A 21,933-nucleotide genomic window follows, 5' to 3' on the forward strand; every position below is an offset into this window, starting at 1 on the left:
TTGTTTGAAATGTTATAATGCAGGCTTTCTGCTCATCTTAACCATCCTTATTTTGCAATTAAAAATAACCAATCTTAAAGAAACATGTTCATTCTATCCAGTGTTTGGAATTAAGCTTTTTTTCTAACAAAGTCATCTTCATCATTTCCATACAGTCCAGTTAGTAATATGTAGGAGAAAAATGGTTTTCTATTTTTATTTGAATCTTAGCATGTTGGCCAGTTGAAGAGCATGTAGTTAATAATATAATACAATTCATGTTTGTATTCTGTTACTTAGCAAAAAGTTTGACAGCATATTACAGTTAAGCCACTTAAAATATAGAGGTGTTGAAATACCCCCAAATCATAAATATTTGCTTATCTCTCAATAGGGACTGCCATAATGTTCACTATTTAAAATAATAATAATGCTTTGTGAGATACTCGACTGGCAATTTTTTAAACTCCTCCTTAGAAGAAACCAAATCAAAACTGAAAAAGAAAGTACAACACAAAACAACATAGCTACTACATATCTCTGAAATCTTTAATAGAAATGTTTTCAGTTTGAATGAGAGACTTTTGAAGACTTTGACTGGCTGTTAAGTGTCTCCTGATGTCATTTTTCTTTTTAATTTTATTTCTCTTGTTGAAATTACATTGCACTCAAATCTTCAAATTGCATAGAAAGTACTCTCAGAGGTGCACTTCATCCCTGTGCCAAGGACCTGCCCAAAGTTAATGCACCCACTCAAATCCCACTTAAGCCATAGGAAAGTGGGATTTAAGCAGTACATGAGCTTTTGTGCATTCTCCCTCTGTGCAGAGATGAATTTCACCCATGGTGCTCAATCCCACTCCCCGTGCAGATGCTTGCAGAAAATCCCATTGACAATAATGGAATCAAAGTGGAGTCCAAAATTCCCATTGAAATTAGTGAGTGTAGAAATAGGGTCCCAAACTATCAAAAAAAATTATGCTCTATTCCCTTTAAATATAGCTGGCTCATGAATTTTCAAGGAGTTTTAACTGTATGGAAAATTTGAAGAGACATTAATGTCATTTTTGAGCTAAAAGGAGACAGAAATAAAAGTCCATATCAAGGCAATTTTTAATTAGTTGTAACTGAAAAAAAGGCATGGTGTATGTTCTTCAACTTTGCATAAACATTCTCCTCTGCTTTCAAAGTCAATCAGGGAATTCTGGGGCAAAACCACTTTTGCAGGCCAACGTTGCAGTCTATTAAGACTGCATAATGGCAGCTGGTTGAAAACTTAACTATTGGTAGGCTGCCTGTTCTCCATAAAAAACTTGTGATTGCTTAGAGGGGAAAAAGATGAGGGATGGAAATTAAGAAATGTTATCTAGAATATTCTGAAAACAGGGAAATGTTTAATTCATTTCAGATAAAAAGTACATGTGTTGCTTTGATAATATAGATTCCAAGGTCAGAAGGCACCATTGTGATCATGTAGTCTGAGATCCTGTATAACACAGCCCATTGAATTTCCCCAAAATAGTTCCTAGAGCCTATGTTTCAGAAAAAACATCCAATCTTGATTTAAAAATTGTTAGTGAGGAAAAATCCATTATGACCTTTGATAAATTGTTCCAACGGTTAATGACCATTGTTAAAAATTTACACTTTATTTCCAGTCTGAATTTGTCTAGCTTCAACTTCCAGCCATTGGATAATGTTATATCTTTCTCTGTTAGGTTGAAGAGACCACTATTAAATATATGCTCCTCATGCAGATGTCGAACAGAGATGTCACTAGAATAATGTAACTGTTTAAGGCCAATGTTGCCTCTTATCTTCATAACCTTTTAAAACTGTTTTATTTTAATCTTTTGATCTTTTAGGGACAACTTGTGTGCTTAGATATCACATATGTAACTTTCACTGATGTCCTTTAGACTGGAATTTGCATGTCATAGAGGAGAATCTGTCCCTTAATGTTCCATTGTTCTTAGGGGTTCTCATTATAGTGGGTTTAATATATGGTACGATAATGAGAGATCCATAATATCTATCATCCTGCTTTGCATTCTACAGCTGTCAGTTGTGGGGAGCCTGTTGGAAGGCAGCATGTAAAAAGCCCCAAATGGCTTCATGGTATATTTCTACTAGCCAAGAAAAGAACATGAGGCAGTGGGAGCACCTAGTGAGCTTTCAGAGGTGGCTAAGTGTGCTCATTCTGGTATGGCCTTGCAACAAGCTCTCTAGAGGTCTAGCAGTGCACCTGTTGGTATCCGAAAATGATTATGCAATGATAGATATGAAACCCAGAATGCATACAACATTGCCACAGGGTCACTGGCCCCTTTAAGAGGGAGCAGGGTCCAGTGCACCTGGGACTCCTCAGCTGCTTCCCAACTGGACTTAAGAGTAGGCATCTGTGCCATATAAATGGACAGAGGCTGAGAGAGTGGGGAATCAGGAGGAAAGGGGCAGGTGAGAGCTGGCTGGGAGAGACAGAAAAGAGCAGGTGAGAGCTTCCTGGGACAGAAGGACAGGACAGCTGAAACGGAGCGCCACTGGGAAGAACAAAAAGTGAAGGAGGTTGCTGGTGAGGACTGGTCAGAGTTGGGGAGTTCCTGCTGAGTTACAGGCAGGCTTACACAGAGGCCCCTAGGAACAAGGGGAAGAACCAGCCTGATTCAGAGGAGCTGAGCCCAGAACAAGAGGGTTAATGTTAGAGGCTGGATCTCACAGACAGTGAGGCCTGAGTGAGTGGAACACTGTGGGAAGCCCTTATGCAGCAGGCCTAAATGGAGGTCTGTGGGAAGCTGAGCCCAGGAGCAAGGGATTGGTCTTGGAGGGAAGTTCCCTGAACAGGGGCAGGACTCACAGACGGGGAGCCTTCTCACAGGAGATGTGGCTGGGGGCTACTGCAGAAGTGGCATGGGAGAGAAGCGAATCTGGGAAATCACAGGTGGATGGCCTAGAGCAGGTGTTCTCAACCTTTTTCTTTCTGAGCCCCCCCCCCCACACACACACACACCATGCTATAAAAACTCCACACCCCACCTGTGCCACAACAACTATTTTTCTGCACATAAAATCCAGGGCCAGCGTTAGAGGGTAGCAAGCAAGGCAACTGGGACCTCACAAAGCTAAGTTGCTCAGGCTTCAGGTGTCGGGTTCAGGATCCTGGGCTTCAGCCCTCTGTCGCAGGGCTTTGCCTTTCTGCCCTGGGCCTCAGTGAGTCTAAGGCTGGCCTTGCTTGGCAGACCCCCTGAAACCTGCTCGCGTTGCCCCAGAGGACCCCTGACCCCCGGTTGAGAACTGCTAGCCGAGAGGGTGGAGCCCTGGAATGAGAATAAGAGAATAGATTGGAGATGGACTCTTGGGAAGGAGAGCTGGAAATGGCATCCAGGGAGGTGGCATGGAAAATTGCTGTGAACCTGAAACACATTACTATACACACCCAAGTGCAGTATAATATGGTGCAGCCCATTTGTCTTAGATGACTGAAAGCTTGATCGTGCACTTCGATACACTAACTCATAGCTCACCTGCATATGTGTGTGTCGAAGAACAGTAACTAATTTTACAAGATAATTCGTGATGATGCTTGCCTTCAGAATGAAAAGCAGCTGAGCCTTTAGAGGGAGACAAAATATGAAATACTGGATTATTAGCATTATTCTGATACTGTACTGTTTACATGTGATCACTGATTTCCTATAAACCTTAGTGCCTATGAGTATTGTGCAAAGTAGCATAAAAATCTTGTTTCCAAAGCAATTATTATGTTTACATTGTCTCAACTAGATGTTACATGGTATTTTTAAAAGGATGTGTTTATTTCCCAATACACTATTTTTGTTACATTCTTAAAATGTAAATATAACCCTTGGCCTAAAAAGTGAAGGCACTTTAACCAAAGACTGCATTTGGCAAATGCATCCCATACTAATTTAATGCCAAAATAACAAGAAGCTGCACCTTTGAATTGCACAAACTGCTAAATGATGATGTCACCTCACCTGTTTTACATATGTTCACTGAGCTTGCAAATGCTTCCAGAGACAGAAGGTGGGCCCAGAACCCAAGATACACAGGAAACACTAAGCATAAGAAAATAATGCCAGACTTCTGCAACTCTTAGATGATTTTTTTTTAACTCTACACCCTCCCATTTAGGGGAATAATAGCTTTGATGTTAGTGGTGATTTATAATTTCAGCACAGCAGCTAATGCAAACCACCTTCACTGAGAAGAATGAAAGTGAAAGAGTGCACGTGTAAGGGAGGAGAGAGAACAAGAGGATGTTTGCTGTTACCTTACTGAATTAAAAATATATTGTATTTGGATATGCCTAAATAAACACTTTGTTATTTAGTGTTATTTATGTTATTTAAATAACATAGTAACCTGCATTAAACAGTTCCATATTAATATGTACTAAAGAGATTTGTATCATTTTTGACAGGATTTGGAATCTGGCTCTGCAAGTGGAGCAGACATTGTTTCAATAAGTCACTCCCAAACACACTTGCCTCCTGATATACATGCTGCTGACCTAACATCTCCATGTCCAATGGCTGGCTCTGGAGCTAAACCCAAGGCTGGGGTGAGTTTAGAACAATGTTAATCTTATCATATGTCCTCATTATTGGACAGAACTGATAGAGATGATGTGCCACATGCTATACAGGCTGTAGAGCAGTATACAGTCCCTAAGCAATGTATGGAAAGCTTTGAAATTGTCATAGGTTTCCCTTAGCATGTTTCCTAAAATGCAGGATGCATTCTTAGATGAACTAGAGGTTTGGTATTTAATCTGGGACTATGTGCTGATAATTGTTTGGCTTTCATGTAAAAAGACAAACCATAATGGAGACACAGTGTTTGACTTTGGAAGATAAGATTTACAGCAGCTGTAAGGAATATCTTTCTGTGGGATTCAGATTCTGATAGCATACATTTACATAGTGCTTGTAGACGATCAAGATAGACAAGGGAGCTCACTAATTTGGGTGGCTGTCATCACAGGTCATAACACTATGTGGTGATGCAACATACCTCGTGGTAACAGGATGTCAGCAAGGAGAAATAATGAAGGGGACCCACAGAGAACAAAATTATCTGAAATGATTTCATCTGTGTGTGCAATGTGCAAAGCAATCCTTAGTGTTCCCTGCCCCCATTTCTCCCTATCTGGAGAATCTGCACTAATGCATATACACACAAGAATGGGAGAGTCTAAGGCAGTGTACCTTGGCTAGTCTCAGATACCTAATCCAATTTCCTGTAATTTAGGTGACTGGCATTTCAGAAGAGAGATTTTTTTTTTTTTGCAAAAATCCATGTTAAATATTATTTGCCTTTCTCCCCAAAACATGGTGAGGTGAGGTCTTCATTCTCTCTACCCCTCAGTGTGAGGGGATCTGCTGAAGGCACAGACTTTTCTTTAGATGACAACAGATGGATAAGGGCCTCAGAGTTGGGGCCCATCTTTTCACGTTCAGGTGCTGTTGCAGTTCCACTCATCAGAAAGTCTATGTACCCCAGAAACTCCCAAGCAAGGCACCAGCTCCTTCTGCTCTTCTCATTTCTTCAGATCTTCTGCTGGGTAAATCCTCATGTCATGAACCAGAGAAGTCTAGGCTTCTCTAAACTCTGTCAGGGCTGGCACAGAACCAACCACAGAATCTGGGCACTTTCACCAACTCTGTGGTAGGCCCTTCCACTTCTCCCCACTGCTACACCCAAAGGTAATTGGGCAGGCAGAGAACTTGGGCAAAAACCTAGAAACAAAAAGTGAGCCTGGTCCGAAACAGCAAACTTATATACTTATTTTTAACGCATATCAATATGTACTGCACTGTAATAGCAAGCTAACTAATGGCTCTTTATTGCTGCAGTTATGAAGGTTCCAATAAACATTTATGTGGATTTAGAATTCTGCGCTTGTGTAAAAATAAATTCCCATGTAATTAATCATTTGAACCAGTGCATAGCTATAGCAAATAGAGGGCTCTGCACTTTGTCAATAATTGCATAAAGCACAACACAAGCTCTTGAGCACAGTAAAGTTGGTGGGGGATGCAGTCTGAATGTCGCATTTCACCATCCCCTTGTTGAGAAGAGCAAGCATCAAAGACTCTCAAAGGTAATAAAAAAAATTTTTCATTTAGATTTCACTACTAATATTTGGGGGTCTTTGAACAGCTAGCTTTCTGGTCAGCAGTGGTGCCATGGGATAAACATCACTGGAGCTAGGTATGGTGAAATATTAATTCCCCATTTAAAAGCTTTTGTTCTTTGATGACTTTGGCTCTGAGTTAGTGCTGGACGTAGCTAAGTAGTTCTTTTTCTGTGATGTGCGTTTTTAATGTGTATTTTTGCAATGATTCTGTTTTTTCTTTTGCTATGGAATATTTTTAAATATTTTAACACAGTGTATATAGAGATGTATACTTCATGTACATTTACAGAGTTGCAGCAGTCACTTCATATGTAAGATTAATTCTAAGTTTCCATTTTATTCAACTCAATTTTCAAAACCTCCCCTAAGTTTCCCTAAATGAAATCCCTCTTCCTGAAACTTTTCATGCTGTATCTCATTCCAGGGTTGAGGGTTTTTTCCTGAAAAGATTAGTAAATATGATCACACCAAGAGCTGTCAGATACTATGGTGATAGATTAGATAAATAAACAATGGATCCAGTCCCCGGTTATTTTCTCCCACCCCTCGGAAGGAGTACAACCCCCAATAGTGCCAACCTCTACCAGGTATGCTCTATCACTGTGGGTCTTGTACTTTCAGGACGTGCTAGCTGGGCACTGTAGCAGCTAGCAAGCATAGTGCTGATGCATACCATTGCACCAGCTGTCAACTCATTGAGAGATTTGCCCCTCATCCTGCAGCCACTGGTTCTTAAAATCTGTTTTCTTTGAATCCCCTTGGAGGGGGTGGGAAATCCACCATCTCTCATCCCCACATACCTTTAGCCCCAGTGTTAGTCTAACATCTAAACCACCCCTGACAGGGATATCCACCACTAGATGCTGTTAGCAAGATGCTTAGCTGGCATGCCCCACCCCATACTGCACAGAAAGCAGTTAGAGCCAAGTGTACATGACTCAAAGGAACAATTTGGCATTGGAGTGTAACAAATGTGTCCAACACCAGCTGGTTGAACCTTCCCAGAATAGTCACCAGGGATGTCTATGTGCAGATGGTCTCCCCTGTGAAATCACTGGTGAAATCGCTCGTGCTGGCTGTTCTATCTATGGAAGTGAATGTTGTAATAGTTTGTTTTGTTATGGTAGCTGGCTGAGAATAGCTTTATTTTATATCTTATTTCCTGCTGTGGAAACTTAGTGAACTCTTTTTAATGGGGGCTATTTAAAAGGATTTATTTCCTTCTGGAGTAGTACTATTATAATGCCTTAAGAATTGCAGGTGTTTATTTTTAGTAGGTACTGCTATTTACCAACAGTGTGGAAACAATGAAGTATGGCTACAATTAGTTACTGAAAGGAATGGCAAAAAATAGCAGATATATTTTATGTTTTATAAACTGAACATAAAATGTACCTAAACATTTAACTCTATTAAGGTCTTGCTATGTCTCTAAAATGAGGAAACCAACACATTTAACTATAATATATATTAGAAGCATATAAAACTACTAAAATATTAAAACTAGGGATTTGGGTGTTGATCAACCACATCAGATTATATGGTCACTCTTTGATAAGAGACAAATCCTGCTCTTAGATACATTCAAGGAACTGACTTCACCAAGGACAGCCTGTATATTCAGAGCAATGCATCAAAGGGAGAATAAGGCAAGGAAGGATGATACAATGGCACTTCACAGTGCCTGTTTTACTCACAAATATTCCCATTAATTACATGCAGACTATGGATGGCTGTACATTTTCCACTGGAATGAAATTTCAATGAGAAACAGAAAAAAGTTGTTTAAAATATTCGTGAAAAATTTCCAATTAGTCCTAAATAGGATTACTTCCATCAGTAAAGCAAGCAGAATTAGGCCCTCTATGGACTCAGTCTCCAAATGATTGTTTTCCAGAGCTGCAATACTCACTAATTTATAGTACATTCATTTTTCAAAGTAACTTCAACCACCCAACCTTGCCTATAACAATGAAATGACCCAGTGCAGTCTTTGCAATCAGTACCACAATGAGATACTTTCAAGGCTGAATCCCCACTCTGGCACTTTGAGTGCAGAAGGTGAAGGCACTCAAGGATTTTAAAAATTAATACTTGCAACTCCAGGCTTGTATTACACTCCCAAGGTTACAGCTTTTCTCTGACCTTGGTTTGGTAAATGCTGCCACTACCCAAATGCAAAAATCCCCCTTGGACCCAGGAAGAAGCACTTGGGAATTCCTCCCTGTGGGGTACCCTCAAGATCTTTCACCCCCACCCACTCCCCTCCGGGGAAGAGCTGAGAAAGAAAACAAAGGAAATTACCTGTTGCCACCAGCTAATTAAACAACATGTGCACAAACTTCTTAGGACACCAAAAATCCAATCCTGTTCTTAAAGGTAAATTTTATTAAAAAGAAAAAGAAAGAAATACATCTGTAACTTAGGCTTTTGCTAGATTTTTAAAAGAACAATTCCAAAAATCAAGCACCCAAAATAGCTTTCTTGGGGGTTCATCTTAAAGGTTACAAGCAAACAAAAGCATCAAGGGTTAGCACAGAGGAGTCCAGAAGTCAATAAGAAATAACCCTAATTGTGTCTTTTTAGACATTCCCTAATTTTATTTACAGATCTAAGGCTTCAGTTAAGTAGGTTCGAGGTATGAATTGATAATTTATAATCATACCTGGCTTAAAGCTGCTTACAGCATTGCTGCTCCATGTCCCTGCAGCCCAAAGAGAACAACAGACAAAGGGAAAGTTTCTTTCCCCATCTTTCCCCTTCCCATTGGCTCTTTGGTCAGGTGCCCACTTCCTTTTCTTTACCTGGGGGACTTTTAACCCTTTACAGGTAAAGCAAGCAAAGAACAGCTACAAAAGAGGGATTTTACACCTAACTGGCTGGTTGGGTGTCCATAAAAGGGAGCTACCCCCGCTTCATTTATCACAAATACATACAGACTTCAGGAGGGCTCCCACTAGGCACAGGGTAATAAAAAGGCAATAAAAAAGGTAATAATTGGAGATATACCAATCTCCTAGAACTGGAAGGGACCTCAAAAGGTCATTGAGTCTAGCCCCCTGCCTTCACTAGAAGGACTAATTTTTACCCCAGATCCATGAGTGGCCTCCTCAAGGATTGAACTCACAACCCTGAGTTTAGCAGGCCAATGCTCAAACCACTAAGCTATCCATTCCACCCTAGTGCAGAGATCTCTTAGCAGAATCAAAGCCTAAGCCTGTGTTATCCGGATGAAGTATTTACAAATTCTTCATTAATCTACATAATAAGATATCAGAAATGTCACTCTAAAACCTAAAATGTCCGAGTTAGTGTGTGGTGATGGAAGCAGCGAGGAGAGCTCTTTTTGTTCAGAATATCACCAAGTTGAATCATCGGTGGGTTTTGCAGCCTGTTACTCTCCATTTTTTAAGTTCTCACCCATTTTGACTTTACAAATTATATCCATGCTGTGTATAGCTAAAGTAAGAGATGTATCTATGCTATGCCTTGAGTCCTAGACCATTGTGATATCAGAAGTAACTCAATCATCACCCTGATTTTACAACTAATTTACAAGATGCAATTTCATTGTATGAGGGAGACTGCACAGATGGTGGATTACTTGGCCTAACTGTCAAACCCATATATCCAAATGCCACTTGCGCAAATGAACACATCTCCCAGCACAACCCCGCATAGACACAAATCAACACAACCACCCATATAACACAAACAGCAATAACCCCAAACACACAGAGCCCCTTATCACAGCACACACCCCTCATTTGCCATCTGCACAACTCCACACAACTCTCTCAGCACAACCCATACAACAAATCAACACAACTATCATAGAATCATAGAACTGTAGTGTTGAAAGGGACCTCAGGAGGTCATCTAGTCCAGCCCCCTGTGCTGAGGCAGGACGAAGTAAACTTAGACTATCCCCGACTGGTGTTTGTCGAAGCGGTTCTTAAAAACCTACAATGACAAGGATTCCACAACCTCCCTTGGAAGCCAAATCCAGTGTTTACTATCCTTATAGTTGGAAATATTTTTCCTAACCTAAATCTCTCTTGCTGCAGACTAAGCCTATACTACATATTCTACCTTCAGTGGACATAGAGAATAATTGATCAACATACTCTTTATAACCGCCCTTAATATATTTGACTATGATCAGGTCCCCACCCCCAGTCTTTTTTTCCCCAAGACTAAACATGCCCAGGTTTTTTTTTTTCTCAACCTTTCATCATTTATATTGCTCTCCTCTGAACTGTTTCCAATTTGTCTACATGTTTTCTAAAATGTGGCACCCTGACCTGGACACGATACTGCAGTTGAGGCCTCCACCAATGCTGAAGTACAGCAGCACAATTGCCTCTCATATCTTACACGTGACACTCCTGTTAATACACCCAAGAATAGTAGGTTTTTTTGCAACTGCGTCATATTGTTAACTCATATCCAATTTGTGATCTACTATAACCCCCCAGATCCTTTTCAGCAGTACTACTATCTACCCAATTATTCTCCATTTTTTATTTGTGTTTGATTTTTTCCCCGCTTCCTAAATGTAGTAATACTTTGCACTTGTCTTTACTGAATTTCATCTTCTTGATTTCAGACCCATTCTCCAATATGTCAAGATCATTTTGAATTCTAATGCTTTCCTTAAAAGTGCTTGCAACTCCTCCCATCTTGCTGTCATCCACAAATTTTATAAGGATACTCTCTACTCCATTGTCCAAGTCATTCATGAAAACATTGAATAGTACTAGACCCCTGTGGGACCACACTAGATACATCTTCCCAGTTTGGGAGCAAATTGATAACTACTCTTTGAATACAGTCTTTCAACCAGTAATGCACCCATCTTCTAGTAATTTCATATAGACCACGTTTCCTTAGTTTGCTTATGTGAATGTCATGTGGGGACTGTGTCAAAAGCCCTACTAAAATCAAGACTCCACTAGTCTCCTGTGACCAAGCACTAAGTGACCAGAGTGCTGGCTCAAGCTTTATCTATATTAGCACCAATTAGGTTCCCCAGAGGAGGCCTGATTGTTCAGAGCTGTGCCTGATTACTAGGCCAGACTGGTTAGGAAGTTAAAGAGCTAATTAGTCCATTAACAGGCAAGTGGCTTAAAAAGAGCACAGGAAGGAAGTTCTCAAGAAGGAATGGGGGAGAGACAGAAAGAAGGAGGAGGAGAGCAACTAGAAGAGCCTGAGAAGGTGAGTTGTCTGAATAGAAACACCTCAATCCCCTGCCCAGAAGAAAGCTGGTGCACAGTACAAAGGAGAAGATACATTGATTCATCTAGGTGGATGGACTGAGACAGTGTAAATAAAGTACATGCTGCTGTTTACTAGCAAGAAGGTCTCAGAGTGGTTTGTATTTGTGGAAGAGGTGGGGTACAGTAGGCATGCCCCATCATACCCTCATACATCACTCTGAAGTTTAGAATGTCTCTTGAGTCAGGATGGAACAGCTGAACTGCAACAAGCATGGTTGAGAGTTCTTTTTGTTTAGAATACCACCAAGTTCATTCATCACAGGGCTTCATGATCTGTTACCATCCAATGTAAGTTCTAAGCCATTTTTGGCTTTTTTACACACATGACTCTGCAAATTACAGCCACATGACAGCACTGGCTTTCAACTACTAGTAAGCATTAAAATTCATAAAACAGATAATGAGAGCTCAAAAACCTATTCAATGTGACATTTTTGTAAATGAACACTTAAACATTCATGAATTTTAATTCATGAACTATCAAGAAATGTATGCTTCTTCCATGAAAAATAAGCATCCAAGATATATCATAGAATCTCAGGGTTGGAAGGGACCTCAGGAGGTCATCTAGTCCAACCCCCTGCTCAAAGCAGGACCAAACCCAACTAAATCATCCCAGCCAGGGCTTTGTCAAGCCTGACCTTAAAAACCTCTAAGGAAGGAGATTCCACTACCTCCCTAGGTAACCCATTCCAGTTCTTCACCACCCTACTAGTGAAAAAGTTTTTCCTAATGTCCAACCTAAACCTCCCCCTCTGCAACTTGAGACCATTACTCCTTGTTCTGTCATCTTCTACCACTGAGAATAGTCTAGATCCATCCTCTTTGGAACCCCCTTTCAGGTAGTTGAAAGCAGCTATCAAATCCCCCCTCATTCTATGTATCTTGTAAGACCAGACTTCACTGTTATGCTGCTTGTCACTGTTGCCTTGTACATCAAGAAATAGTTTAAATGATTCTGCTAAATCCAAGCAGGTCCAATCCTTTCCCAACCAGGGAATTCTTTGGACTTGATAAACAGCTTTCTGTTGTGCTATCAGTTCTCAGTAGTTTAGGACCAAATTTCCAGGTGCATTTAGGCATCAAACAACTGTGTTAGAAGTCACTGTGTCTTTGTTTTTATTTTGCCTTTTTACGATCTTGATTAATACTTTTTAGAAAAAAAGATTGGCAAGAACAATAGAAAGACATATATATATATTTCATAGTATCACTAATGTTCATACCAGTTGAACAGCTCACTGGACCATGGCCCTTCTAGTGTCCCCATGTTCAAGGGTCAAAATTTCACAAGGGGAATCATTGAGAAAGAAATAGTTTTGAAAAAGTGAAATGTCAGGAGTGCACAATCACACAGAACATGTGTGACAAGTCTCCAGGCAAATCTCTGATTGTGAGCTGTGCCTGTAGGATTTGTGTCACTCTGAAATCATACTATTATTCATTCCAAATCTGACACTACTAGGGTGGCGAGCATGGTATAAATGCTGTAATAAATAGTAACTAAATAGTAATTAAAATGCATTCCAATATATTTTTTCTATTTTTATGCTGATACATTGGGTAAATTCCTGAAGTTTTATTTATCTTTTACTCAGTACTCACTCAGACAGAATTCTCATTGACTAAATAAGGTGGATGATGGGGAGAGAAATGTTTATTATCTTACTTGTTAACTGACTGAAAAGTATGGTCCCTTTAATAATTGAATGAGAGTTTTGACTGATTAGAAGTGGGTAGGGACTTAGGATTTGGCCCAGGAGGACTGGAATAATCGTTTCTTCCATCTATCATTTCCACACAAGAATATCTTAGAGGGGGGAGGAGGGGAGACAATTCCATATCAGCTGTCCAGTTGCAATACATCATAATAACTGTCAATCATGTAGTAGTGAACTACTGCGATCAATTATGTGCTTCTTTTATGTATCTCTCCTGAAACCCTTTCCTTTGTTTTTTTTTTTACCTTAGTCCCCAAAAGGAATTTGTGCACTATTTGTTTGAATATAACTTCCTGTATTAATTCATCAGGATTTCTAAATGTAATTTTTTTAAGCTGAAGGGAAACGAATGCTCCTAATACTCTGCTGCCTTAATGCTGTGTAATCAGCTGCTTTCTGAAGTATGCAATTCAAAACAAATCTATGAAATCCCCAAATATATGGTAGCTGAGCTCATTTTAATGCAAGAGAAAAATAAACTGCTGCTGAGATTAGGACCAAAAACCCCAACCCAAATTTGACATCTGAGACTTTTACACTGCTTAGGAATAATACATGACTCAGAAGCTTTCAGCTACTGGGAAACAGAAGCTTGTATTTGTGAAAACCAACATGGCAATAGAATGTTTGCTATAAAATATAGGTCCTATATAACCTATAGGATACCCAGACCAAGATTTTACAAAATGAATGCCTAAAGATAGGTTTTTAGGACTGTATTTTGATGCCCAAATAAATAGCCTGGTGTTCAAAGTGAGTAGCTCCTGTTCCCTTTCAGACACCCAGTCTTACCTGAGATGGATGTGTGTTTATAAATATATGGATATGTTTATCTGTTTTCCATTTTTCTTTCAAACTATTTTATGACTTGTGTATATGCAAATTTTAAATGTTTTCTTGTTCGTATTACAAATGTTTAGTGATCCACAGAAACAGTAAATAGAGCTGATAGCTTAAAACTGTCTTCCAATAGGATATCAGTTTGGTAGTGATGAAAATTGTTTTATAAAGATGAGAGGTTTAAGACTTTTGTAGTAACAACTGAATTTTAATTATACTTTTTAGTCTGGTAATGTGTTCAGTTTATTTGTACACTGAATGCTGCCATCTACTGCTTAAACCATGAAAGCCATTGATGCTAGTAGGAGGGCATCTGAAGAAAAACAAATTCACTTTACACTTTCAGACATTTATATTGAGCACACCATTCTAAAATCAGATTTATAGCATTGTATTGTGATTCTAGTCCTGCTTGTCTTACTCACAAATATTCCCATTAATTACATGCAGACTATGGATGGCTGTAAATTTTCCACTGGAATGAAATTTCAAGAGAAACAGAAAAAAGTTGTTTAAAATATTCCTGGAAAAATGTCCAACTAGTCCTAAATAGGATTATTTTCATCAGTAAAGCAAGCAGAATTAGGACCTCTATGGACTCAATCTCCAAATGATCCTAAACTGAATACCAGGAGCTGAACATTGTGCACATGGAATTCAGAGTTAGCATTTTTTTGTTCAGATCAGACATTTTATTTGTACAGTAATTAATTCCATTGCCACATTACAGAAATCATATTTCAGATTCCAGAGAATGAATGTTCTCATGTCTCTGTGCAATAAGGAGGGCTTTATTGACACATTGCTGGTGTAGTTTCACAGTAGTAATCACTGTACTTTGTGTTTTTTCATCTCCCAAACCATATATGCTGGTTTGCAGATGAATTTCAAAATGATACCAATCAGTTCAAACAATAAAATAAACCAAGGCCAAAATGTTCAGATTTCAGGGTGCCTAATGGTAAGAACTTAAATTAGGGATAAATAGATTTAGGTGCATCTCGTCTGCCGTAAGCAGGGTTGTCTGGCTCCAGGAGGGGAAACAAGATTTGCCCCCAGCTATAATTTGACATGTTTATTTGTTACAGATGGACAAAAGTGGGAGGGAGGAGATGATTGAGTATTGCAAAATCTCATCAGTAGAGTTTGCTTTGCAAAATCAAAGCAAGAGGTAGTTTGCATTTCGCACTCTATTCAGATCTCCGGTGTTTAGGGCTGGGAAGCTGGGCTCTTTTGCCTCACAACTACAATTTAGATTAATGTGGAAGTTTATATTAATGTTTATGGTGTTCAGGTACCTCAGTAATGGGTGTATTAGAAATAGAATGAGAGAGATTGGTTTCTTTTCTACAAAGAGAGCATACTTATATATGTTGGTCTACAAGCTACTTTTTGGATATTGCTACATCCTATCAGGTTGGAAACAGAATTCAAAAAACTTTAGGCCAGATTCACTCCTATGGGTGCAGTGGGGTTGCAATTTACATCCTGCTGCACCAGAAGGGAATTATTTTTGCCACCTGCTTGAACTGAGGGAGGGTAACTGGGCTTCATAGAGAGAAGCATCTTCTCACTGTCCTGGCCGTGCCCTCTGCTATGCCATCCACACCCATATATGGGACTGCACCAGCCAGTTTAATGGCCTCTAGCAGAGCAGAGGTAGCAGATGGTTTGTACTGTTGCTTTTCCACTCCAGGCAGACTTGGTACTGGGTGAATTAATCTCCTCACAAATCATCTTCATATTTATTGGTCTGGTCTTATATCTTGATTTGACAAATATAAACCCTAGAATCAGTGATCTCCTTAGAACAACATGAAATTAAATTCACCCAACATTCTGCTATACAGCATGCATTAAAAATAATTCAGGCTGATTTATTTCACTTAAAACCAGAAAATCCACTGTATTGTTCAATGATTGATAGCAGATGCAGAGGAAGAGTCTTCCAGGGTCCCTATAGTATATATCACCTGTATACAACTTTAACTTCAATTCCATAACTTTCCTCAGTCTGCAGTTTTCTCTCATAGCCCCAGCCTGCAAATAGTTAAATAGGTTTTCTTACATTTGCAGGATCAAGGCCTTACATAACCACCAAGAAACTCAGTCGGCATAAATAGTAATGGGGACACAGGATGTTCCTGCCTGGTGTCAAATTGCAGTGGGGGAAAAAAATATTCTATATCATATGATTATACCTGAACTATCAAACACATTCACCCACACCAGTATTCCTGATAAGTAAACCTAGCCTCGAAGCTCAATAACAAAATCCCAAGCTCCAGATGTCCCTGATGAGAGATGGCCTATTCAGTCTTCTTTAAGCTGCCTTTTCCTGCTTTAAAATTGCTCACCAACTTGCATTGCGTGAAGTTAATTTGTCTCCCTCTCTCACTTGTTTATAGGAGAGATTTTTGGAGTGGGAACCAAGACCGAGGACAGGGCTAAAGCAGTGAAATGTGAGGAATTTAAATCTCCCATTGGTGATGGTATAATATTACTTCATTTAACAACAGATTTACTTGAATGCCCATATCAATCTATGGGAACAGTACAGTGCTTGTGCACCTCTAGGTTTTGGCCATTCCTTCTTCCCAGAAATATTTTGCAGTAAGTGGAAAAATAGTTTATGATTTTTACTTATTTGCTGAATACAAATATCCTAATTGAAGCAAGACCACTTGGAGGCAAGAGGCAAAGTGTAAAAGGCATGGAAACTTTATAGAGTTATTCACATGTTGAATTTTGGTTTCAGTCGATACAATTGGCGGGGGGGGGGGTTCTGTAGGTGTCTCAGTATCATAACGTTACACCAGTTGGGTCTTCAGAGCTGAACTATAAGCCAACCTACATGCCCATGAAGAAGAATAAGGGGGCCTATAAAGAGCCCGTCACTCCTATTTGTGGGCTACCCACCTGTGGAGTCACAATGTATCAGAAGAGCAGTCATTCTAGGGCCACTATACCCGCTTCCACACAGGCAGGGGGAGTGGGTAGACATGGAGTGGGAAGAGCTATAGCTGAGCTGGCAGGGTAGGGGAAGTAATCTGCCAGAGAAAGGGCTGGTCCATCTTACGTCCTCTGTCATTAATTGCAGAAAATCTTAAAGGAGGCCATCAGAAGTTTACCAAACAAGTGTAAACCCCAAAATGCAAGTATATGAAAAGATAGTTAAGTCATCATCCATTGACTAATAGGTAACAACTATACCCTTGTCATACATACAATACAGCATTTTAGGCTTCATCTCAGGGTCGCACTATAAATGAAAGCCACATGTCCCTCGATGCCAAATGAATTTCTAGTGCCTAGAAAAATTGTTGATGAAATTGGCGCCACTTATTTATTTTGCTTTATTTTGCCTGGCATACTGTAGCTGTACTATGATATTGTGACACCAGCCTGCTAAGCAACTTGAGTCCAAAATAAATGTGGTGTTTCCAAGCTTCTGCAGGAAAAATGAGTTGTTTGGTGGATTCGTCCTGAATCTCAAAGTTCCCAAATGAACTAAATAGAAGATGACTAACATTCACAAAACTTCAGGGACTAGGAAGGGGCAGGGCAAAAGAGTTTGTATTATTTCTAAAGCTTCTCTGTCATTATTTCCAATGGGAAAGGAACCAAAGATTCCCCTCCCAGACAGCATTATTTTTCTATCTGGCATTGTAAGGGTAGATAAGTAGTTCTGGGAAAAAAAATACAAAATCTCAAATATTAAGAAAATCCCAGTTGAAGTGTTAACACTTCTGTGCCGGTGAATGGCTAAGCTGTGACCAAGCAGTAAGTTCAGTTAACTATCATGGACACAAGCATCTTCTTACTGATTTTATGGTTTATTATTTGTTTTACAATAGTGCCTAGGGACCAACCGGGAACAGGACTCCATTGTGCTAGGCACTGTACTAACATAGCAGTAGATAATGCTTAACTGGGAAAAAAGTCAACTTTGAATATTGATTTGAGGTAAACTTAAACCTAGTGTTAGGGATCCACAGCGGAACTCAAACCCAGATCATTGCCCTCAGCTGATTCAGCTAGTGAATCTGGCCTCTTGACTGGCTGATTGGCAGGCACATTCTTAAACCCTACAGCAGCCCTGGGTCTCTAGCTGCTCAGCAGTGTTTCATGCCTGCAACTGTGTTTCTGGTCCTGCCCTCAGCTTCTTCCTTTCTCCTGTTCCTTGTTCCTGGCTCCCATCCCTGGTTTCCACTCCTGGATCCTGCCCCTGCTCTGACTGATACTCCCGCTTTGACCCTCAGCTCCTGATTCCTGGCTCTCAGCTCTGGCTTGCTCCATGGACTTGGTAACTTAGTTCCTGATTTGGGCTCTGGCCACTATGCCTGCTCACCTATGCTCCATCCACTAAGTCAGCTTCCCACCCTGACCATTAGGCAAGAGACAACCCATAGCCCAGTCCTTAACAGTTTGAGTAGCCCTCCAAAACTGAAGAGAAGACAATGCAGAGAAAGAGTGGGCAGTGGGCGGAGTCACCTGTAGGGATGGATCCTGCCTAGGGTGGCCTTTCTATAGCTGACCTGCTGGGTGCCATACAGACTGTGCAAGGGCAGGTTGGCACTCTGTAGGCCCAGTGTGCAATTCTTCAGGCCCCAGCCTCTGTGTCATTATTTCAAGTGGTAAAGGAACCAAAGATTCCCCTCCCAGACAGATTTGATGGGGATCACAGGACCTTTAAAGAATTCCTGACCCCATGCTACCATTTGTTCCAGATGAGGTCACAAATTTATCCCATCAACAGAGCCAAGGTGGGCCTAGTCATCAGTCTCCTGATCGGAGAGGTGCTAGCCTGGGCATCCCCTTGCAGGAGCAACCTAGTCCCCTCTTGGGCAAGTTAAAGAACTTTATGCAGGCCATGGCAGACATCTTCAACCACTGAAACCAGACACACTCAGAGTCAGTGCTTCAGGCCCTGATACAAGGTCACCAGATGATTACCAGCAATGCTGCAGAACACTGTTGCCACGCAGCGGATATAGAATGGAATGGGACCACACAAGACCACCATTTCCAGTTTGGTTTGAGTGATGAATGAACTGGACCAGACAGAAATCTCAGCCCTGATCGACCTTAGCATAGGAGTGGATAGCTCAGTATGGGAGCAGCATCAGGAAAAGAAGGTAGTGCCCTGACCTTATTCAGGTTCAGTCAAACCTCCCTGAACCTAGCCCCCTGCTGAACTCCTGAAACAACTATAGCCCATGCAACTCAGCATTGTCCAGCCCCACCTTTCTGATGCCAAAATGAACCAATGCTGCCTTTTCTGGGTCGGAGTGGGTCACTATGCCTCAGGTTGCTCAGCAAAATATAGTGTTTCCCAGCCAGGAAACACCATGACCAGACTCTGAATGAGGGTACCAGATGGAGACAGTGTAACTCCCCTCATTCTAGCTTACAACCTTGGCACCACTTCACAGGCACCCTGTCAGTGTTGACTCTTCACCCTACTCACCTTCGGTTCCTGCTCTGCTTAAGACATCTGGCCACAGTGGGAGTCTACCTGGAAGCCCTAGTGGACTTTGGAGCATCTAGTAACTTTATGGACCTATAATTTGCACAGCAACATCATATTCCAACACGGGTCAAGCCCATCCTGGACCATATTGAGGTGGTTGACAGCTGCCTCCTATCTTCCAGCCCTGCTGGTGAGAAACAGCTCCTCTAGAAGTTGCCACCATCCAGGACCACCAGAAGACCTTAAAGTTTGGCCTTGTCCATTCCTCCAGCTTCCCAGTTATTTTCTGCATCACTTGGCTAATGCCAATGACCCTTACATCTGCTGGAGCTCTGGCATAATCAAGTTCACTTTTCCTGCACTGCAGTGAGTCATGCCACCTCAACCTCAGTCTGGGGGGGAGGGTAACTTCTTGTACCCATTGAAGTCTTCTCTCTAAGACAGACTAAGGCAGGGAGGTCAGGAGTGGCCTTTCTAGCACCATCCACACTCCCTCCTACTCCCCACACCCCAGAGACTACTATGGCTATACTTGCAAAATACCAGGATCTGTCTGACATTTTTGACAAAGGGAAGGCTGATATTTTGCCACCTCATCAGCCCCATGACTAAGCAAAGGGATCGTTCCTCTTCTCCAGTCCCCAGCCGGGGCTCCAATTTTCTTGGTCACCAAGGACAGTTCCTTATCTCTGTGTATTGACTATCAAATTCTAAATAAGACAACCATCCAAAACTGGTACTCCTTACCTCTTACCAACAAACTTTTTAAAAGGCTCTGCCCAATGAAGATCTTCACCAAACTTGACCTATGTAAGGATCTAAATCTTATTCAGGTTAGGGAGGGAGACAAGTGGAAAACCATATTCTGCTCCCTCTTTGAGCATTTTGATTACACGGCTACCTCCTGATACTTGCTGTTTCTTTGAATGACTAAAACACATGTGGAGGGCTAGTGCAGAAGAGCTAGAATTCCACCCATTAGTTTAACAGCAAGAGCACAGAAAGCTTCTATGACAAACCAGAAAATCCCAATCAAACTTCAGCAACACTGCTATGAAGGAATGTTCTGGGTCTGGCTCTCATTAGCCCTGGGCTGAGTTTGCTGATTGGCGGTATTGTAGGTAGTGATGCAGTTTGTCTCTATGTAGAACTCTGCCAATGAAGTAAACAAAACAAGTTAATGTACGCCAAGTAAAACCTTACCTGTACATCAAATAAAAATGTAAGCCTATGTTACAATTTACATAAAAACAGTATTAAGAGACAATTGTTTCTTCCATTAGAATCAATGAGAGAAGACTCTCACCATCTAGGTTAATTGAACTTTCTATTTGATCCCATGACAATCACAATTTTCACATAATTACTGGGGTTTATTTTAAGGTATTTTCCCCTTTAAATTTGGTATTCATTTTTTAAAAATCAGTGTCTGATACAAGGCTGTTTGATTCTGCATTTTTTGAAAAATCAATGGTATTTTACTTACATGGCAATATATTATAATGTAAAACATTTTGGTGAAATAAGCCATAGGGATTGGAATTAACCATGACCTAGCACCTTAAGATCAATACTTATTTAACCCATTTGTTCTCCTTTCTCATCATTTCTATTCACTAGTAAGATTTAGTGGGATCCTCTCTTCTATAGACTATAATGGTTAGCTGGAATTCCTATGAAGCTTTCACTTTTTTCCCTCTAGGTTACTTAATTTTGCTTTACTGGTGTCAGTTGTCACTATAATAGTTTAACTCTCTTTTCAACACTTGCTACAGAAATCTTGCATTATCACAGTTGGAATATAGAATTTTCTTTGTCTGCATGGGGGGAGGGATAGCTCCAGGGTTTGAGCACTGGCCTGCTAAACCCAGCATTATGAGTTCAGTCCTTGAGGGGGCCATTTAGGGATTTGGGGCAAAAAAAATAGTTGGGGATTGGTCTTGCTTTGAGCAGGGGGTTGGACTAGATGACCTCCTGAGGTCCCTTCCAACCCTGATAATCTATATTCTATGAAATCCACATATTATACCTTTCATTTCTTACATCTAAGGGCTCAGTTCTGCTTCCCAGTACAGAACTGTTGCCACATACAAAAAAGGAGAAGATAGTACATTCCCAAGGTACTTTATTTGGTCATCTGTGTCTTGTTTCAAAGGGCAGAAATTGAAAGCATGACAATATTGTCACAGGGTTTACTACTGACCACTGTGGCACCTCCTTATGGCTATATCTGGTGATTAGCTTTCAACCACTCTGACAGCTCCTCCTCCATCTGCTCGCTCCATAGCCCTCTCCCTCCCACCCTGAACTTGGGCAAAGGGCCATGTCATGAAGAGAAAGTAATCCATGTCACTATAGTCCTCTCTTCCGGGGTATCAGAGTTCCACTGAACAAACTGTCTCAGGTAGTCTTCTGATCCACTGCCCAGACTGTGCCACTTTCCCAGTGGCTAGCAGGCCAGCCCAAACAGGTCATCCCACT

The 21,933-nt window shown here is 40.7% G+C and overlaps 1 protein-coding gene across 7 annotated transcripts in view; it reads left to right on the plus strand.

The window, feature by feature from the left end:
• DLC1 (DLC1 Rho GTPase activating protein) overlaps positions 1-21,933 on the plus strand; it is a 374,569-nt gene that overhangs the window by 104,052 nt on the left and 248,584 nt on the right. For 4 of the 7 annotated variants that reach the window (XM_045018647.1, XM_045018650.1, XM_045018651.1 and 1 more), the window contains exon 4: positions 4,421-4,561. In XM_045018647.1, the coding sequence (XP_044874582.1) occupies positions 4,421-4,561 (141 nt within the window). Of the gene's footprint in view, positions 1-4,420; positions 4,562-16,387; positions 16,442-18,241; positions 18,431-21,933 lie in introns of those variants that run through there. The other 3 variants (XM_045018653.1, XM_045018654.1, XM_045018655.1) reach the window with 3 other exon arrangements.

The sequence above is a fragment of the Mauremys mutica genome, chromosome 5 (genome assembly GCF_020497125.1).
Source record: "Mauremys mutica isolate MM-2020 ecotype Southern chromosome 5, ASM2049712v1, whole genome shotgun sequence".
Lineage (NCBI taxonomy): Eukaryota > Metazoa > Chordata > Testudines > Geoemydidae > Mauremys > Mauremys mutica.